This window comes from Artemia franciscana, chromosome 11 (genome assembly GCF_032884065.1).
Source record: "Artemia franciscana chromosome 11, ASM3288406v1, whole genome shotgun sequence".
NCBI classification, from domain to species: Eukaryota; Metazoa; Arthropoda; class Branchiopoda; order Anostraca; family Artemiidae; genus Artemia; species Artemia franciscana.
Window position 1 is genome coordinate 20455913 of NC_088873.1, and position 15406 is coordinate 20471318.

Below are 15406 nucleotides of genomic sequence, written 5' to 3' on the forward strand. Positions count from 1 at the left end.
AACACTGATAAAAGAGATATGGAATGATAATTTGCTGGATCATCCCTTGATCTACCTTTAAAAAGAATAATAACACAAGCACACTTTAAAGCTCTTGGGAAGACACCATTTTCAAAAGAAAGATTGACAAGTTTTGTGAAGGCAGACACGATGACAGGAAGAATGACAACCTTAGTTGGAATACAGTCTGGGTCAGAAGATGAAGAACCCCTCAAACCATTGACAATTCTGGCTATGTCAGCTTCAGAGACAGGTTCCAATCTCATTGATTTAGGACAATGCAGTCCAAGGTAAGACCTAAAATCAGGTAGAGAAGAAGAAGGACTTACAGAATAGGCTGTAGTTTTGCTGATATTACCAAAACAGGAAGTAAAGGCATCTTGAACTTTTAGCTCACCCTCTACATTTTTGTTGTCAACACAACACTTGAAGGGACAGAAGGAGGCAGAAAAGATGGCCTGATAACAGAATTGATTACTTGCCATATCTTCCTAATGCCTTTAGTGCATGCAGATAATTTTTTATAATAAAATAACAATTTAGCCTTTTGGCAAAGTGGATTGTAAACTCTTCTATAAGCTTCAAAAAGCTGAAGCTGAGAATCACGCAAAAATGGTTTAGAGGATCTGTAAGCCTTCCAAAGATTTTTTTTTCTCCAACTTTTAAGGAGTCATCCAAGGATTCAAATGGGCATTCTTTTTGATGCCAGATTTGACTGGGGTGCATCACATGTATCCAAGGTAGCTTCTTTCAAAGAATCATAAAATGAATTAAACAAATAGTTTATGTCAGATTCATTTTCAGAAATACTCCACAAACAACCCTCCAACTGTGACCTAAGAATATGCAAACCCTGATCATTAAATTTTAAAGAGGAAAAACCAGCTCCTTGGCTCCTTTTAGGCAACAAATTGGAAAAATCATACATTGGAAAAACAGGAAAATGGTCTGAGATATCACTCATCAATACAGAATTTTGCACCAAGGTCAAGGATGAAAAAATACTATCAAGCAAAGAAGCAGTAGTGTTAGTTATGCATGTTAGAATGCATGCAGAAGGTAATATTCCACAAGCAAGCATTGTTGAAAGAAAATCCAAGGACAAGGATGACCTCTGGTAACAAATTAATGTTGAAGTCACTTATAATGACAAGTTCACATGAATGAAGTTGGATTATTTCCAAAACCTCATCAAGATTCTGAAGGAAAGAGGGAACAGACCCACTAGGAGACTGGTATATATTTTCAACAATCAAAGTTTTACCTCGAGTTTTAATATCAATAATATGGATTCGAAAATTCCTTCTTCATTTCTTGACAGGTCATGGCTAACAGAGTACAGAAGATATTCCAAAACATAAACAGCAAAGCCGCTTTTAGCCATCTTAATTCGATTCAAATTTTCCATCTTGAACCCTGGGAGATGCAATAGAGATTCCTTTTTTGAATCAAGGAAAGTCTATCAGGGCGGCCAATATGCACTATTTTTTTCAACTCATCAAATAAAGAACAAAGACCCTGAACATTAAGCTCAACTACAGAGAATCTACCATCTCGTTTGGATACTTGATCTAAATCCAATACATACTTACTACTAACTGAAAAATGAGGATTTGATGGTGATTTATTAGACTAACCTACTGAATTATTTATCAAACTAAGAACATCAATTGGGTTATTTTGAAGATGAAATAGTTGCTCACCCAAGGAGGAGATGTCATCTGAACTAGAGTCAGACAAATTCAAAATACATACTAACTATGATCCATCACGTGCCACTTACAACCCAGCTTGGTATCTTCATAACAATGACAAGTGGACAGCAACTAGGCAAACAGAATGATAAACTCATTTTTGAGACAAATGAAACTGAAACAGATAAAATAAAGGCCAAAAACAGAGAACCTTATATAAGACAAAAACTTGTATATAAAATGAAAAGCAATGAAAAGATAACTAAATCTCATAATCTAGGAGAAAAATTATATATCATAACTTACAAAAAAAACAACAACTAGCAAACATCTAATAAATAACTAAAAAATGAACGAATGACACAGCAGGGGAGGGAACCGCAGTGGTTGTATAACTAGATAGTTTAAAGGGATCAAAACATGAGTCCTCAATTCGCAACCAAGTCTTACTCTTTGAAGACTTTTGCTTCAATCCCCACACTAATCCCTTTCTTTATCACTTGGGTTTCAGCAACTTTTGTTGAAGTGTCAGATGACAAACGCAGATTGTAGCCGAAAGATAGCATTTCTTTTCTACAGCATGCAAATTCACGCGGGTTATCAGAAGTGATGCTTATTCCAGATCCTTCCAGTTTACCGCAATTTTTCATAATAGTGTCTTTATCTGCTAAATTAGCCAAAGTCACGAAAACTGGCCTGGCTTTTGATGTAGTCCTAGAGGTTACCCTAGTATTACAGCCTGATGGTTTATTTCTATTCAAACGATAGCACTGACAAAGAGCATTGAATTTGCGTTACTACCTCCTATTTCAGGAAGAAACTCACGAGCAGCATTTTCCGAGTTACTACCTTGAACATATGGTATGCCCTGAAGCAGAATGTTATGTCTTTTTGAAACAAGTTCAACTTGAAGAAAAGACTTTTTCAGATTTATTACTTTGGCTTTGAGAACCATATTTCTTCTTCAAGCTCCAAATTCTCTTTGCAAAGCCTCAATCCTCTTTTCCAGGCTAAGAATCTTCATCATAAGCTCAGTGTGTTTCTGATCAAAGTACGACTTAGTGAGAGACATCATTAGATTATTCAATAATCTCCCATATATTGGCTAATAATCAAATCAAAAACCCATTAAACAGAGACTTACTGGGAAGGGTCCCGTATCAAGGAGGCACACTCGTGCCTCTTTAAAGAGGCGAACCACGACAATGTTAAGTGATCTTCGGTTCCAGTGGTCGCAGAGGGATGGGGAGGGATGCATTTCGTAGCCCGAGCTCCAACTAAGAAACCTGCCAAATTTCATCCCCCTCCGACTTTTCCTTCATGGGGAAAATCTGGCCGAAAGTTTCGAACCCCCAACCCCCCCTTTAACGTTGTCCGATTGGGCTGAAATTCACAAGTTAAGGTCCCCTAGGTCCCAGGAGCTTATCCGCGAAATTTCAGCTCGATCTGATAACTCCTTCCCTGTTTTCCAGAAACCACACATAGCCACTTAATGTTCATGTTCTCCTTTTTTTTTTCGCCACGCCTACAGGTCACAGCCGACATCGGATCTGGGTGTACGAAGACTCATTCGACGCGGAATTCTCCGAGTAATTTTCCTGGAAAGTTTCGTCGGAAAATCTTAACCCCCCGATTTTCTAGTTTAGAAAAACCCATTTCAAGGAGGCACACTCATGCCTCTTTAAAGAGGCGAACCACGACAATGTTAAGCGATCTTCGGTTCCAGTGGTCGCAGAGGGATGGGGAGGGATGCATTTCGTAGCCCGAGCTCCAACTAAGAAACCTGCCAAATTTCATCCCCCTCCGACTTTTCCTTCATGGGGAAAATCTGGCCGAAAGTTTCGACCCCCCAACCCCCCCCCCCCTTTAACTTTGTCCGATCGGACTGAAATTCACAAATTAAGGTCCCCTAGGGCCCAGGAGCTTATCCGCGAAATTTTAGCTCGATCCGATAACTCCTTCCCTGTTTTCCAGAAACCACGCATAGCCACTTAATGTTCATGTTCTCCTTTTGTTTTTTTTCGCCACGCCTACAGGTCACAGCCGACATCGGATCTGGGTGTACGAAGACTCATTCGATGCGGAATTCTTTGAGTAATTTTCCTGGAAAGTTTCGTCGGAAAATCTTAACCCCCCGATTTTCTAGCTTAGAAAAACCCATTTCCCCATAAGAGCCCATGTTAATTTTTGAAATGCTTAAAAGTTATTTAAAAGTTATATTTATACACATGCAGGTATTTCGACTTCAAACATGCCCGGTTAGCTCAGTCGGTAGAGCGTGGGACTTTTAATCCTAAGGTCAAGGGTTCAAGTCCTTTATCGGGCGGTTTTTTTCACAAAATATGAAAAAAACTTCGTTTTCTTAAAGAGTTAAAGAGGCTGCGTCCCAAAGTCGAACCTTAAAACGTACAGGAATTAGGAGAGGCAGTCCTAATTCCTGTACGAGGAGTACAGGAATTATTAAATTACATCCACCATGGATTGTAGAAAAACGTACAGAAATAATATGAAAAAAACTTCGTTTTCTTAAAGAGTTAAAGAGGCTGCGTCCCAAAGTCGAACCTTAAAACGTACAGGAATTAGGAGAGGCAGTTGGGGGGCTGCTGCCCCCCAAACCCCCCGCTTTTAAAGACTCTTTTGTACAGGTTTTTTGTTGTGGGGGGCTGCCGCCCCCCTAACCCCCCGCTCTTGGCTTCGGAAAGGCCCTCTTTTAATTAACAAAATGTTTTTGAGTTCTTGTATCTTTATTTGATTGTTTAAAATAATGCCCCATTCTCTAATAAGCAAAATTAAATCTATGAAATTCTCCTGTGATCCTGAATTGAAAGCTGTTTGCTTGTAAGAAAATGCAACTGAATTTAGCCCAAGATAGAATATTTTTTCTCAATCAAACAAAAGCTCTCGCAGAAAGATGAAACTTTTTTGTGCGGTTATCTATCTTGTATTAGGCTACGTGTATGCTTAATTATATGTATATGTGTCTTTTTTTGTGTTTGTAGGTGCGTGAATTTAAGCAACAAATTGAGAAAGAAAAAGGACCAAGTGACTATCCAGCTGCAGGACAGAAGTTAATCTATGCGGGTATGCTCTCATTTATGGTTATGCGATCTATTGTTTTTGGATAAAGTTTTGATTATGTTAAGAAATGCACAAATAAGTTTAATGCTTCCCCTTCCGCCTTTCAAGGTTAGTCAAAAGTATCCTGGAAAATTAATACATTTTACACCTAAAAAGAAATGTATTGTTTTCCAGTTTATGCTTCAATCAGTATCTGATTTTAAGTGACAAGTATGATGAAACAAAAACATTGGATCAAAATATGTCTGGAGCTATTACATTGCAAAAAAACTAGATATTTAAGAATATTTTATCAACGATTTCAATGTTTTAATTATTGCATTATTCTAACTTAATGCATAAATGTACCAGACAAATATCAGCTATATTGGGGCAATAGTAGCTTGATAATTTCAAAATTGAACTGGTTTCCTTGATGCTAAGTTTTTCAGGTAGAATTTTACTTTTTCAAACAGAGATTTACTTGAATAGGTCTCCTAGAAAAATATTAAATACATATCAAGTTTCATGAAGAATTAGATATATAGGCTTTAAGACACACTGTTTTAGAGGCCAAAAAAGTTGTATCTGTCTAACTGCAATGCCTCAGTAACTCTTAGTATAAAAAGGAGTATCCATAGCAAATTGATATCAACTGGACTAGCAGATACTGTATGCTTCATTGAAATGCATGCGAAGCAGCGCCAAAACTTAGACAAGGAAAAGTGTGAAATGTGGTCTTGGAAAAAAAAATGTACAGGCTATTTCAGATCAGTACATCTGCTCTAGGGTAATGATGAGGTAAAGTTTTTGTCAGACAATAGATTGGATGTAACTACCCATTGAGGACAGATCTTTGGTAATAAATCAGTCAGATAACATAAATAGGCTACACACATGTCCAAGATTTATTTTTATCAGAGGATCTAGTGCCAATTAGAAACGACTTTAGGGCATCCCCTGATGACCCCTACCATTACTGTCACCTAACAATGTATAAGTATTATTGTCACATAAGTGCTATTACGAAAGTAAAACAGTTCAAAATAGGGATGATACCTTTTTATTGACAGTGAAATATATTTCACTGTCAATAAAAAGGTATTATCCCTATTTTGAACTGTTTTACTTTCGTCATGGAAAGGCAGTGTGGTCTTCGAAGTTATATAAGTGCTATTCAAAGCCCATTTTCTTGATAATTATATAGGGGGTGCGATGCAGGTGTTTCCTATAAAGTCACCATTTTATCAGCTGCTTATACAGATAAGATATAATGCTGCTTGTAGGGGTAGGATACCTAGCCTTTTTCATTCCAGTAGGTTCGCCAGGAAGTTTGTGAAGCTACCTTCTCTGAATTATCAGTTATATTTAACCAAATACACATTTCTCAGACCTGGTAGACGTATGGTGTTGTTTACTTACAACATTGTTTCCCAGCCTTTTCTAGCGTCATAGATAGGTTAAAAAAACCGCTAGTCCCCTTAAAACCCAATTATAATAAAAATAAATAATAATCAAAGCCAAATTACCTCATTAGCTGTTGATTGATGCATGCAAAGTCGTTCTTTTAAGTTCTTGTTCAGTCATATATATATATGCATATTTGATCAAAATCTGCTTGATAATGGATAAAAGATTGTTCATACATAAGTATTACATTTTTCATTTCTGACCACCTAAGATCCCATGTCGCCGGAGATCGCGGCTCTTACGCTGAAGAACAGTGACTTGGAATTTCGCTTAATTATAATGTCTATTCATATTTTGCCTGTTTTTTTTTGTGGTAACTCTAGAGTTTATTAAAAAAATGCCTTAAAGTTAATAATCAGCTGTTCTTAGTATTGCACATAAAGCCCTCTGAAGTAGGTCTCTGTAGGTTACTTCTTCCCTTTTCTATTTGTGCAATATGATTAATACTACTGATCTTCTTTGGTGTCAATTTGAAGAGCCGAAAAATGATTTAATATTGTGCTATTATTATGGGAATTTCAATTTCTGTCCGCCATAAAATTTATAATACATTAAAGTCTGTTAGAGTATGTTTATCTGAAATATGCTCCCATCCTGATTTTAACATTTAGGCAAATTTGAATATAAGTTCGGAAAATGTGAACTTTACAACCTGATAACTTACCAGATTAATTTCACACCAAATAATTTTACATAATAGCACTCTTTAACTAATCCTTTTACGTCTTGCAGACAGATATCTTCCCTTCAGTTTGTAATAGGGGGTGACAGTAATTAATAGTTAAAGTAGGCCTTGACAAAAGTTGAAAACCAAATGTTTTTCAGACAAAATCTGTTGGGTTTAACCTTGCACACTGCAAACATGGTAACATTTAACTGAAAATAAAGTTTGAATTGTCACTGTTCTGCCCCTAAAGAGGGGTTGTGGGACTACTGCACCATTGCTGAAATTTACTTGAAACTTCTAATTAAAAAGTCTGCTAATGGGAGCATTATCGAAAAAAATGCTGTTTTCAAAGCATGCTTGTTTTCTAGTATGCTCTGAATATGCAACATGTAATGGGTTTTGTTATTTTAAGCTCCCGAGGCCCTTGCCCCTCCCCAAAGCCTCCAAACAGGATATATGCCAACGAAAAGCTATATTAATACCCTATTACTTATCTCTTAAGATAATTAGATAAGATAAGATATTTATTTCAAAAAAATCACTATCACAAGCCCTCAAAGGGCCGAATTCGGACTTCGGAGTCGACTAATAAAACAAACAAAGCAAAAAACACTAATAATAATGAATAATCAAATTATGAGTAAAAAAATATATAAGTCAGAAAAAAAGAGAAGGGGACAAAAAAAGTCTAATAATACAGAAAAGAACAAGAAATAAACATATATATCTACAAATTAAAAGGGACACTAAAAAAAAGTCCAAAAACTCACAAAAAAAAGAACGAAGCATAAAACACACGAAAAACACATATGAATTAAAAGGGAAACTAAACCAAAACAGCGGAGGGCAAGCAAATTAGTGTAACGACCTAAAGCACCTCACATGAAATATATATATATATATATATATATATATATATATATATATATATATATATATATATATATATATATATATATATATATATATATATATATATATTACTCACATGTAATATTGCATATCTTTCTTTTTCACCTTCATAACAAAGTTTCTTGTGCTATCAACTTTTTGATGATATTTCGCATATTTTGTCAATTAAATAATTACCAGTTATGTGTATGCATAACTTCTGCTAGGTCCCCTCTTATTCAAAGGATAACGCACAAAAATAATGAAGGGAAAATGTGGACAATGGACTTGGGTAGAAAGGATTCTTGAAAAATTTATTAAACCTGGAGTTATTGTTCTTGTAGGAATAACATGCGTTGTGCAATATACTGAAATGGGAAAGTATTTAATAAAGTCAGACGAGTTATGGATAATTAGTTTTTCATAAGACAAAAGATTGTTTATTGTTATAATTTTGTTTCTAGGTAAAATATTGAATGATGATAACAAACTTAGTGACTATGAAATAGACGAAAATAAATTTATTGTTATAATGGTAACAAAGCCCAAGGTTGTGCCATCAGAAGCACCTGTCACGGCTCCAGCACAAGCAACTGTTTCTGCTGAATCCACGCCAAAACCGACAGAAGCTGAACGGAAATCTGATATAACAGTTACAGATACAAGGCAGGAAGCGTAAGTGTTTAAATCCTTGTCTAGTTTTAATCAAGCCATTATCTGAGTTTTCTTCATTTGCCATGATAAACGTCTTTCAGAGGGATTGTCTGGGGAAGATTTTGGGAATGAAGGGTAGTGCTGATGTACCAAATATCTACCCTAAATAAAATGGTTTAATCCCATTCAGTCTGTCTACGATGACTTTGGCTTGGATATGTCCTTCGAATGTGTTGGTAAAATCCTCCAGCTAGTTCTGTATTTAACCTGTCAGGAGGCTAGCCTACTCCTTAAGTTAGCCTGGGATGTGATCAAACAGTTTAAGTAAGGAGTAACTTGTCGAGAACCTGAAAAGAAGTTTTGGTAACAATTTGTGCGTCAAGAGAATTGGATTTTTATGGTGATCAATTTAGGAATACTTTCCTCGAAAAAGAGGTTATTCAAAGAAAAATAAAGAGCTACAGTAAACCAAAGATGAACAGAAAGAAAGTCAAATAGAAGTTCAAGCTTAAAACAGAAAAACGAACAAAAATTGCAATAAATATAAACAAACAGAAATTACCACAAACTGCAGTAGGACTAAAACCCCCTATACTTTCTAAAGAACAGAACGTCATTTGTGCTGTACTGAAAATATTTTTTGTTCGAGCTGGGTTTTTTTTCGTAACATCAAAATAAATAAAAAATAACTAAGAACAAATGAATGTGGATTGACACTTGACTCTCTCAACAATTTCCAATTTATTAACGTTACAAAAGGAAAACTTTTCAAATATATTTTAAAATAATTTTTAATTAAAATTTTAGAATATAAAATATATTTTAAAACTTTTAAAATATATTTTCCTGTTTGTTGTGGACTGTTCGTTTTGGGTTTTATGCCTGAATTTTTACTAGACTTTATTTCTGCTCGTCTTCAGTTTAATGTAACTCTTTACTTTTCTTTGAAAACTTCTTTTGTGGAAAAAACAATTTTCGTTCGTTATTTAAGGGATATTGTTTGTCTTTATTGGCTGATAAAAGAATATTAAAAAATTTTCTTTTGGTTTTTCCCCTTAAGAATCAAGATTTTAGCTTGCTATTTATTTTTTGGACCAAATTTGCAACGAATTTTAATAATAATGTTAAAACTTTGAATGTAGATATATATTAATAGACTATCCCCCTCAACATGTCCTGAAAGTTTCAACTTAATTCCTTAGCCGTTCCTGAGATATTGTAGATACGCCCGTTTGACAACCTTGGATGCTCATAGTGTTATTTGATGTAGTTCGACATCCCTCTCAACGGGTTCAAAAAACTCACTAGAACATGAAAAACGTTATTCATTTTGGAGATCTCTAACTTATGCTAAATTGTCTTGGCGAAAAATAAGAATGTTGCCAAAGTTCGTTCATCTTTGGGATTCAGTATACGTACAGTGATTTGCTTACAATAACAAGGCTTCAGAAAATACTGTCTAATTTTGGGTTAATATACAAAAACCGACCTTTTCTACCTGGCTTCGACCTGGTGTGCCCAAAAATTCAGAGTGAGCGATTGATTAGCGTTATAACGATCCTCAAAACAACTGCAGCAAATATATATATATATATATATATATATATATATATATATATATTACCTCTTGAATGATAGTTGCCCCTGGATCACGGACTGTGGAATGAAAAAAGAAATGAAATTAGATCTGTACTTCCTATGCAAAAAGGTGATTTTCCTTGTTGTTCATGTCGGGGGGCTTTAATTCTCCGTTGTAGGGTTTTCGACTAAGATGATTAAACTTATGCATTTTTCTTTTCGATCCGACGTTATTTTTGAGCGGTTTCAAGCTTTTTTTTTGAAATTCTCATTAATTCGTTTTTGCAAAAACATTTACTATTAATATTAATACAAATGATCGTTACCATTCCTGAACTAACTTCAAATGGAAATTCTTTCTCATCAGATTTTTTTTTTCAAACGCGTGGTTAAGATTCTGGTTACTATGGGCCGTGGTTCCTTCTGCATTAGGATGCAGCTATTTCTGCAACCATGATTCCAGTCAATATGATGGTAACGCTTCAGTAATAAGCAGTGGGACTAGCATTGTCTGCAAGCATTGGATCTCTTCTGTGCAAAATTGACACATTCGTTTTTGGAAAAAATGTAGCGTGTGTTTGGAATATTTCTCGTTGAAAATTTAAAAAAGGGTTGTTTTTGTAAGTGAAAGTAAAGAGCGTCATTAAAACTGAAAAAGTAGAGAAATTATCCCGTACTTGTATGAGGAGTGCTTTCCCTCTAAACCCCCCTTTCTACACTAAAGTTTAACTAATATTTAACTGAAAAATGTTGGAATGCGTTGATACAGCTAGTTGGTAATTGCAAGTGTTTATTTACTGACTGCCTTTCAAAACACTTGTTCTAAAAATTTTTGTTGTTTATGGTAAACAAAAATAAAATATCACATTTCTTTTTTCATAAGATAATCTTTTCTTGAAGTATTTTTGGAAAAGAACTAGACTTTAGCGTAACAGTGGGTAGGGGGCTGGGAGAATAGCAGACCGACTCATAAGGAGGACAATTCATTTTGAGACTCAATGTTGCAGTTCTTTACTCTTATGTCAAAAGCCTGTTTTTAAGTTAATATCTATTCCTTTTTATATCAAGTTTCCGGTATTTCAAGGATACTCAGGGATGGTCTTACCTTCAGTATAAAAGTTTTTGAATATTTCATCCTCACTCATTGGAATAACTATTTTGACTTTTAATCTCTTATCATATTTTTCCAATATGGTCGCTTCGGCCAAAAGGCGAGGAAGTGGTCTTGCTACCCTTTAATTACTTCCAACCAGTTCTCATTCAAAATTTAGTGGCCATCAATTCGATTTGAGCAGCCTTCCATTATAGCTTTTGAGGAATATAGGATGACATAGTCTATCAATGCAGGTCTACTACACCTCAGTGGCGTAATTTTGTCAAATTCTGGTGGGGGGGGGCAAAGTTGGAGCCAATTTTACCGAATCAAGGGGAAACGACAGTGAAAAATGAGCCATATAATACTATTAAGGCAAAAATATACTAGAGAAAACTGACCTGTTTCTCTGAATGCTTGAATTATACAGGCTTATCTTAGTTTTGAGAAGATTTTTAAAGAAACTGAATTTCAGCTGGGAGGGCAAACTGGGTTTGGAGGGGGTAGTTGTCCCCCTACCCCCTTCCCCATAGAAAATTACGCCCCTGCTACCCCTTCTCTCAAGGTTAGATTGATGATTTTTTGCTATGGTCACACTTCTTGCTAAGTTTATAAATTGAGGTATAAGAACAGGCTTTCGGAAGATGGACCTCAAACTATGCTATTTGGGTTGTCGATGAGCTGGTAAATTATCAGCTTAGGCAAGTAGTCTAGTTTACAAGGTTTAAAAGGATGTTTCACGAGCAACAATTATTATCCAAAATTCGTAAGAAAATACATTCTTGGAAATAATTTTTATTGTTGGGTGGAAAATTTCAACAGAATAAAATATTTAAAATTCAGTTAAAATTTATTTGCTTTGAAACTTACAATTCTTATTGAAGCCTGGAAAGGAATAAGAAATATGTTGCTATCATCGAACATACATAACAGATTGGCAGCTCCTTATTTTCTCATTACGTGGGTGACATTTGGAACCTCTTCATCACCACAAATAGTAATTAATTATAATTTCAATGGGAAAAACAACCCTTAATTTACACTAGTTGCTCCCGTCCGATTTAAGGTCATGCCGTACCTAGGCGTTTCTTAAAACCTTATCCCCCTTCCTGATATTTAAATTTTGTTATTCAAAATTTTAGGTGTATTCACCCGAAGGAAGCTTAAAAGGCCATTAACTTGGTATATTTTTCAAGTCATCCAAAAGGCGTATAGTTATGAAAAACATTGTCTCAGTACAGCACCTTAATCATCTTTTATACAATATTAAATAAAAGAAACAAGTTTTTTTAACTGAAAGTATGGAGCGACATTAAAACTTAAAATGAACAGGAATTATTCCGTATATGAAAGGGGCTTTTCCTCCTCAACGCCCCTTTACGCTAAAGTTTGACTCTTTCTGTTAACTACACTTTTTAAAACAGTAAAAAAAGTTAAGCGTAAAGAGCGGGGCGTTGAGGAGGAAAAGCCCCTTTCATATACGGAATAGTTTCCGTTTTTTTTAAAGTTTTAATGTCGCTCCATACTTTCAGTTAAAAAAAACTTTTTTTTATTTAATTTCTGAACGTTTTTGAATTAATGCATGTTCTGATTTTGGCTCTCCGCACATAAACAATTAAAACGAAATTTGTATATTAATTTTTTTTTGGCTAAATGTATTTCTCATAGTTTCAATCAAAAGATTTTGAGAAAGAAAGGAGCCGGGAAGGAGGCTTAGTTGCCCTCCAATTTTTTGATTATTTAAAAAGGCGAATGTTTTCATTTGTAAAACATATATACAACTTACGACTTAATCTATGTAACGAACTTCTATATTCTTATGTTTTTATTACGTATATGAGGGGGTTCATCCCCTCGTCAATACCTCGCTCTTTACACTAAAACTTAAATTTTGTCCCAATTCCTTAAGAATGACCCCTGAATCACAAAGGCCATAGAATAAATAGTTGAAATTACTAAAAATACTTTATCGTAAAGAGCGAGGTATTAGAAGGAGGTGAACCCCTCATATGCGTAATAATTTCTGTTCGTTTTAAGTTTTAATACTGCTCCCTACTTTCAGTTGAAAAAAAACTTTTCATATTTATTTTTTCATTGTTTTTTTTTTAAATAATGCTAGAAAATTCTGCACCCCCTTCATTGAAATTCTCTTCCCCCATGACAAACTTCTCCATAGAAAGATCCACCCACGTAATTCCCCCCTCCTCAACTTCTCCCCCCTCCCCAAACCGAAAAAATCCACCTGAAAACGTCTGTACATTTCCCAAAAACCATTACTATATGTAAACACTGGTCAAAGTTTGTAACTTGCAGCCCCTCCCACGAAGACTGTGGGGGAGTAAGTCTTCCCCAAAGGGATAGTTATTATGTTTTTCGACTATGGTGAATAAAATGGCTATCTCAGAATTTTGATCCGGTGACTTTGGGGAAAAAATTAGTGTGGGAGGGGGCCTAGGTGCCCTCCAATTTTTTTGGTCACTCAATCTAGGACCACTGAATTGATACGATCACTCCTGGAAAAAAAACAAATAAACACGCATCCGTGATCTGTCTTCTGGCAAAAAATGCGAAATTCCACATTTTTGTAGATAGGAGCTTGATACTTCTACAACAGGGCACTCTGATACGCTGAATCTGATGGTGTGATTTTCGTTTAGATTGTATGACTTTTAGGGGGTGTTTCTCCCTATTTTCTAAAATGCGGCAAATTTTCTCAGGCTCGTAACTTTTATGGGTAAGACTAAACTTGATGAAACTGATATATTTAAAATCTCCATTAAAATGCGATTCTTTTGATGTAGCTATTGGTATCAAAATTCTATTTTTTAGAGTTTTGGTTCCCATCGAGCCGGGTCGCTCCTTACTACAGTTCGTTACCATGAACTGTTTGATATCAAGTCGCTGCAATACTATAATATATCTCCTAATACGACATCATTTGCAGGATTTTTTTTTTGGAAAATTAAGTCTTTAAAGTATAGTCAGCCGAAGGGTGCATTTTCAGTCCATGTCCTACCAAAATATTGCCATACCCCTGCAGGTGGGGCCTTCACCCCACATTGAGGAGCACAGACTAACACATATAAGTAGGAAAAACACAAATCGTTTAGGTATTTTCTTATAAAGAAGAAAGATTTAAACGGTGTTACTGGTTTTTCAAGTAAGTTCTGGAATCACAAGTCGAGGAAAAGAGAAATTAATTGTATAAGGGTCAACCTGTAAAACAATAGTTAATATTTGAATGGTCTAAAATCTTTCATATTTTCAGGATAGCCACTGAAGAGACACCAGCAGCAACAACTGAACCTTCGATTGCTGTTGGTGATGAAGAAGCTAATAAAATGGTGCAAAATATTGTAGATATGGGATATCCACGTGATCAGGTAAACATCTTCGACTATACACGTAAATGGCGCTTGATTGTTTGTCCTTTTTCCTCTCTAAACACAAAAGTGATAGATATTTCACCTAGACTTTTTTGAAAGTTATTAGCATAAGATGCATTTGTTACTGGAGTTAGAGATATTTAGTTTCAATGAAACTTATATCATTAAAAATTGTAATTTTTTCTATTAAACGGAGCAGAATCTCCTTTTTAAAGTTCAGGAAAGGGCTGTCCCTAAAAGTATACTAGCATAGCTGTTGGGAAACGCTAATAATCATCTCAAGTGAAATATCATTTCACAGCTTCAAAAGTTCCCTATGGTGCTACCCGCTTTAATTAAAAATTTTGCCGATATAGGGAACGTAAAATTTTCTTTTATTTACAATTAAATTTCATAGTCAAACCACAAATTCTAAATAGCTCTTAATGGTGGCTAGACCCCTGTCAGAATTCTCCAATGGGCTCTTTGTCCTTGAGACGGCCAGCCGACATAGAGGCTCGCAAAATGATTTTAAGCTATTGAATCCCGTTAAAGACTGTCTTCTAGGGATCACCTCCGCTGGGAAACCATTCAGCCTTACATTTGGAGGAGGAGGGAATCTATAAATTTGAAATCACCGTCCTGAGCTTATTCTTGGCTGTAGGTTCATTCCTCGGAGGGTTTTATGTGTGTGTGTGTGTATGTGTGTGTGTGTGTGTGTGTGTTGGCAGCGACTTTTGATGGCAACGAAAACTCTTAAATAGTAATTATGCAAAAAAAACCTGAGCCCTACTTTGAGTTTTCCAGTTTAATCCTATTTACTTAATGTTTGATTTGTGTAGCAAAACTATTTTTGAGATTTACTAATAGTACCTAAACCGAAATTTTACCTTTTTTCTTAAAAAATTAGTATATTGATTAGCAAATCTGATGCTTG

At 35.3% G+C, this 15406-nt stretch overlaps 1 protein-coding gene across 1 annotated transcript in view; it reads left to right on the forward strand.

The window, feature by feature from the left end:
• The window catches only part of LOC136032948 (UV excision repair protein RAD23 homolog B-like), a 36688-nt gene that overhangs the window by 3152 nt on the left and 18130 nt on the right, over positions 1 to 15406 (forward strand). The window contains exons 2-4 of the mRNA XM_065713430.1: positions 4694 to 4775; positions 8244 to 8454; positions 14373 to 14487. Coding sequence (XP_065569502.1) covers positions 4694 to 4775; positions 8244 to 8454; positions 14373 to 14487 — 408 coding nt within the window. The remainder of the gene's footprint in view (positions 1 to 4693; positions 4776 to 8243; positions 8455 to 14372; positions 14488 to 15406) is intronic.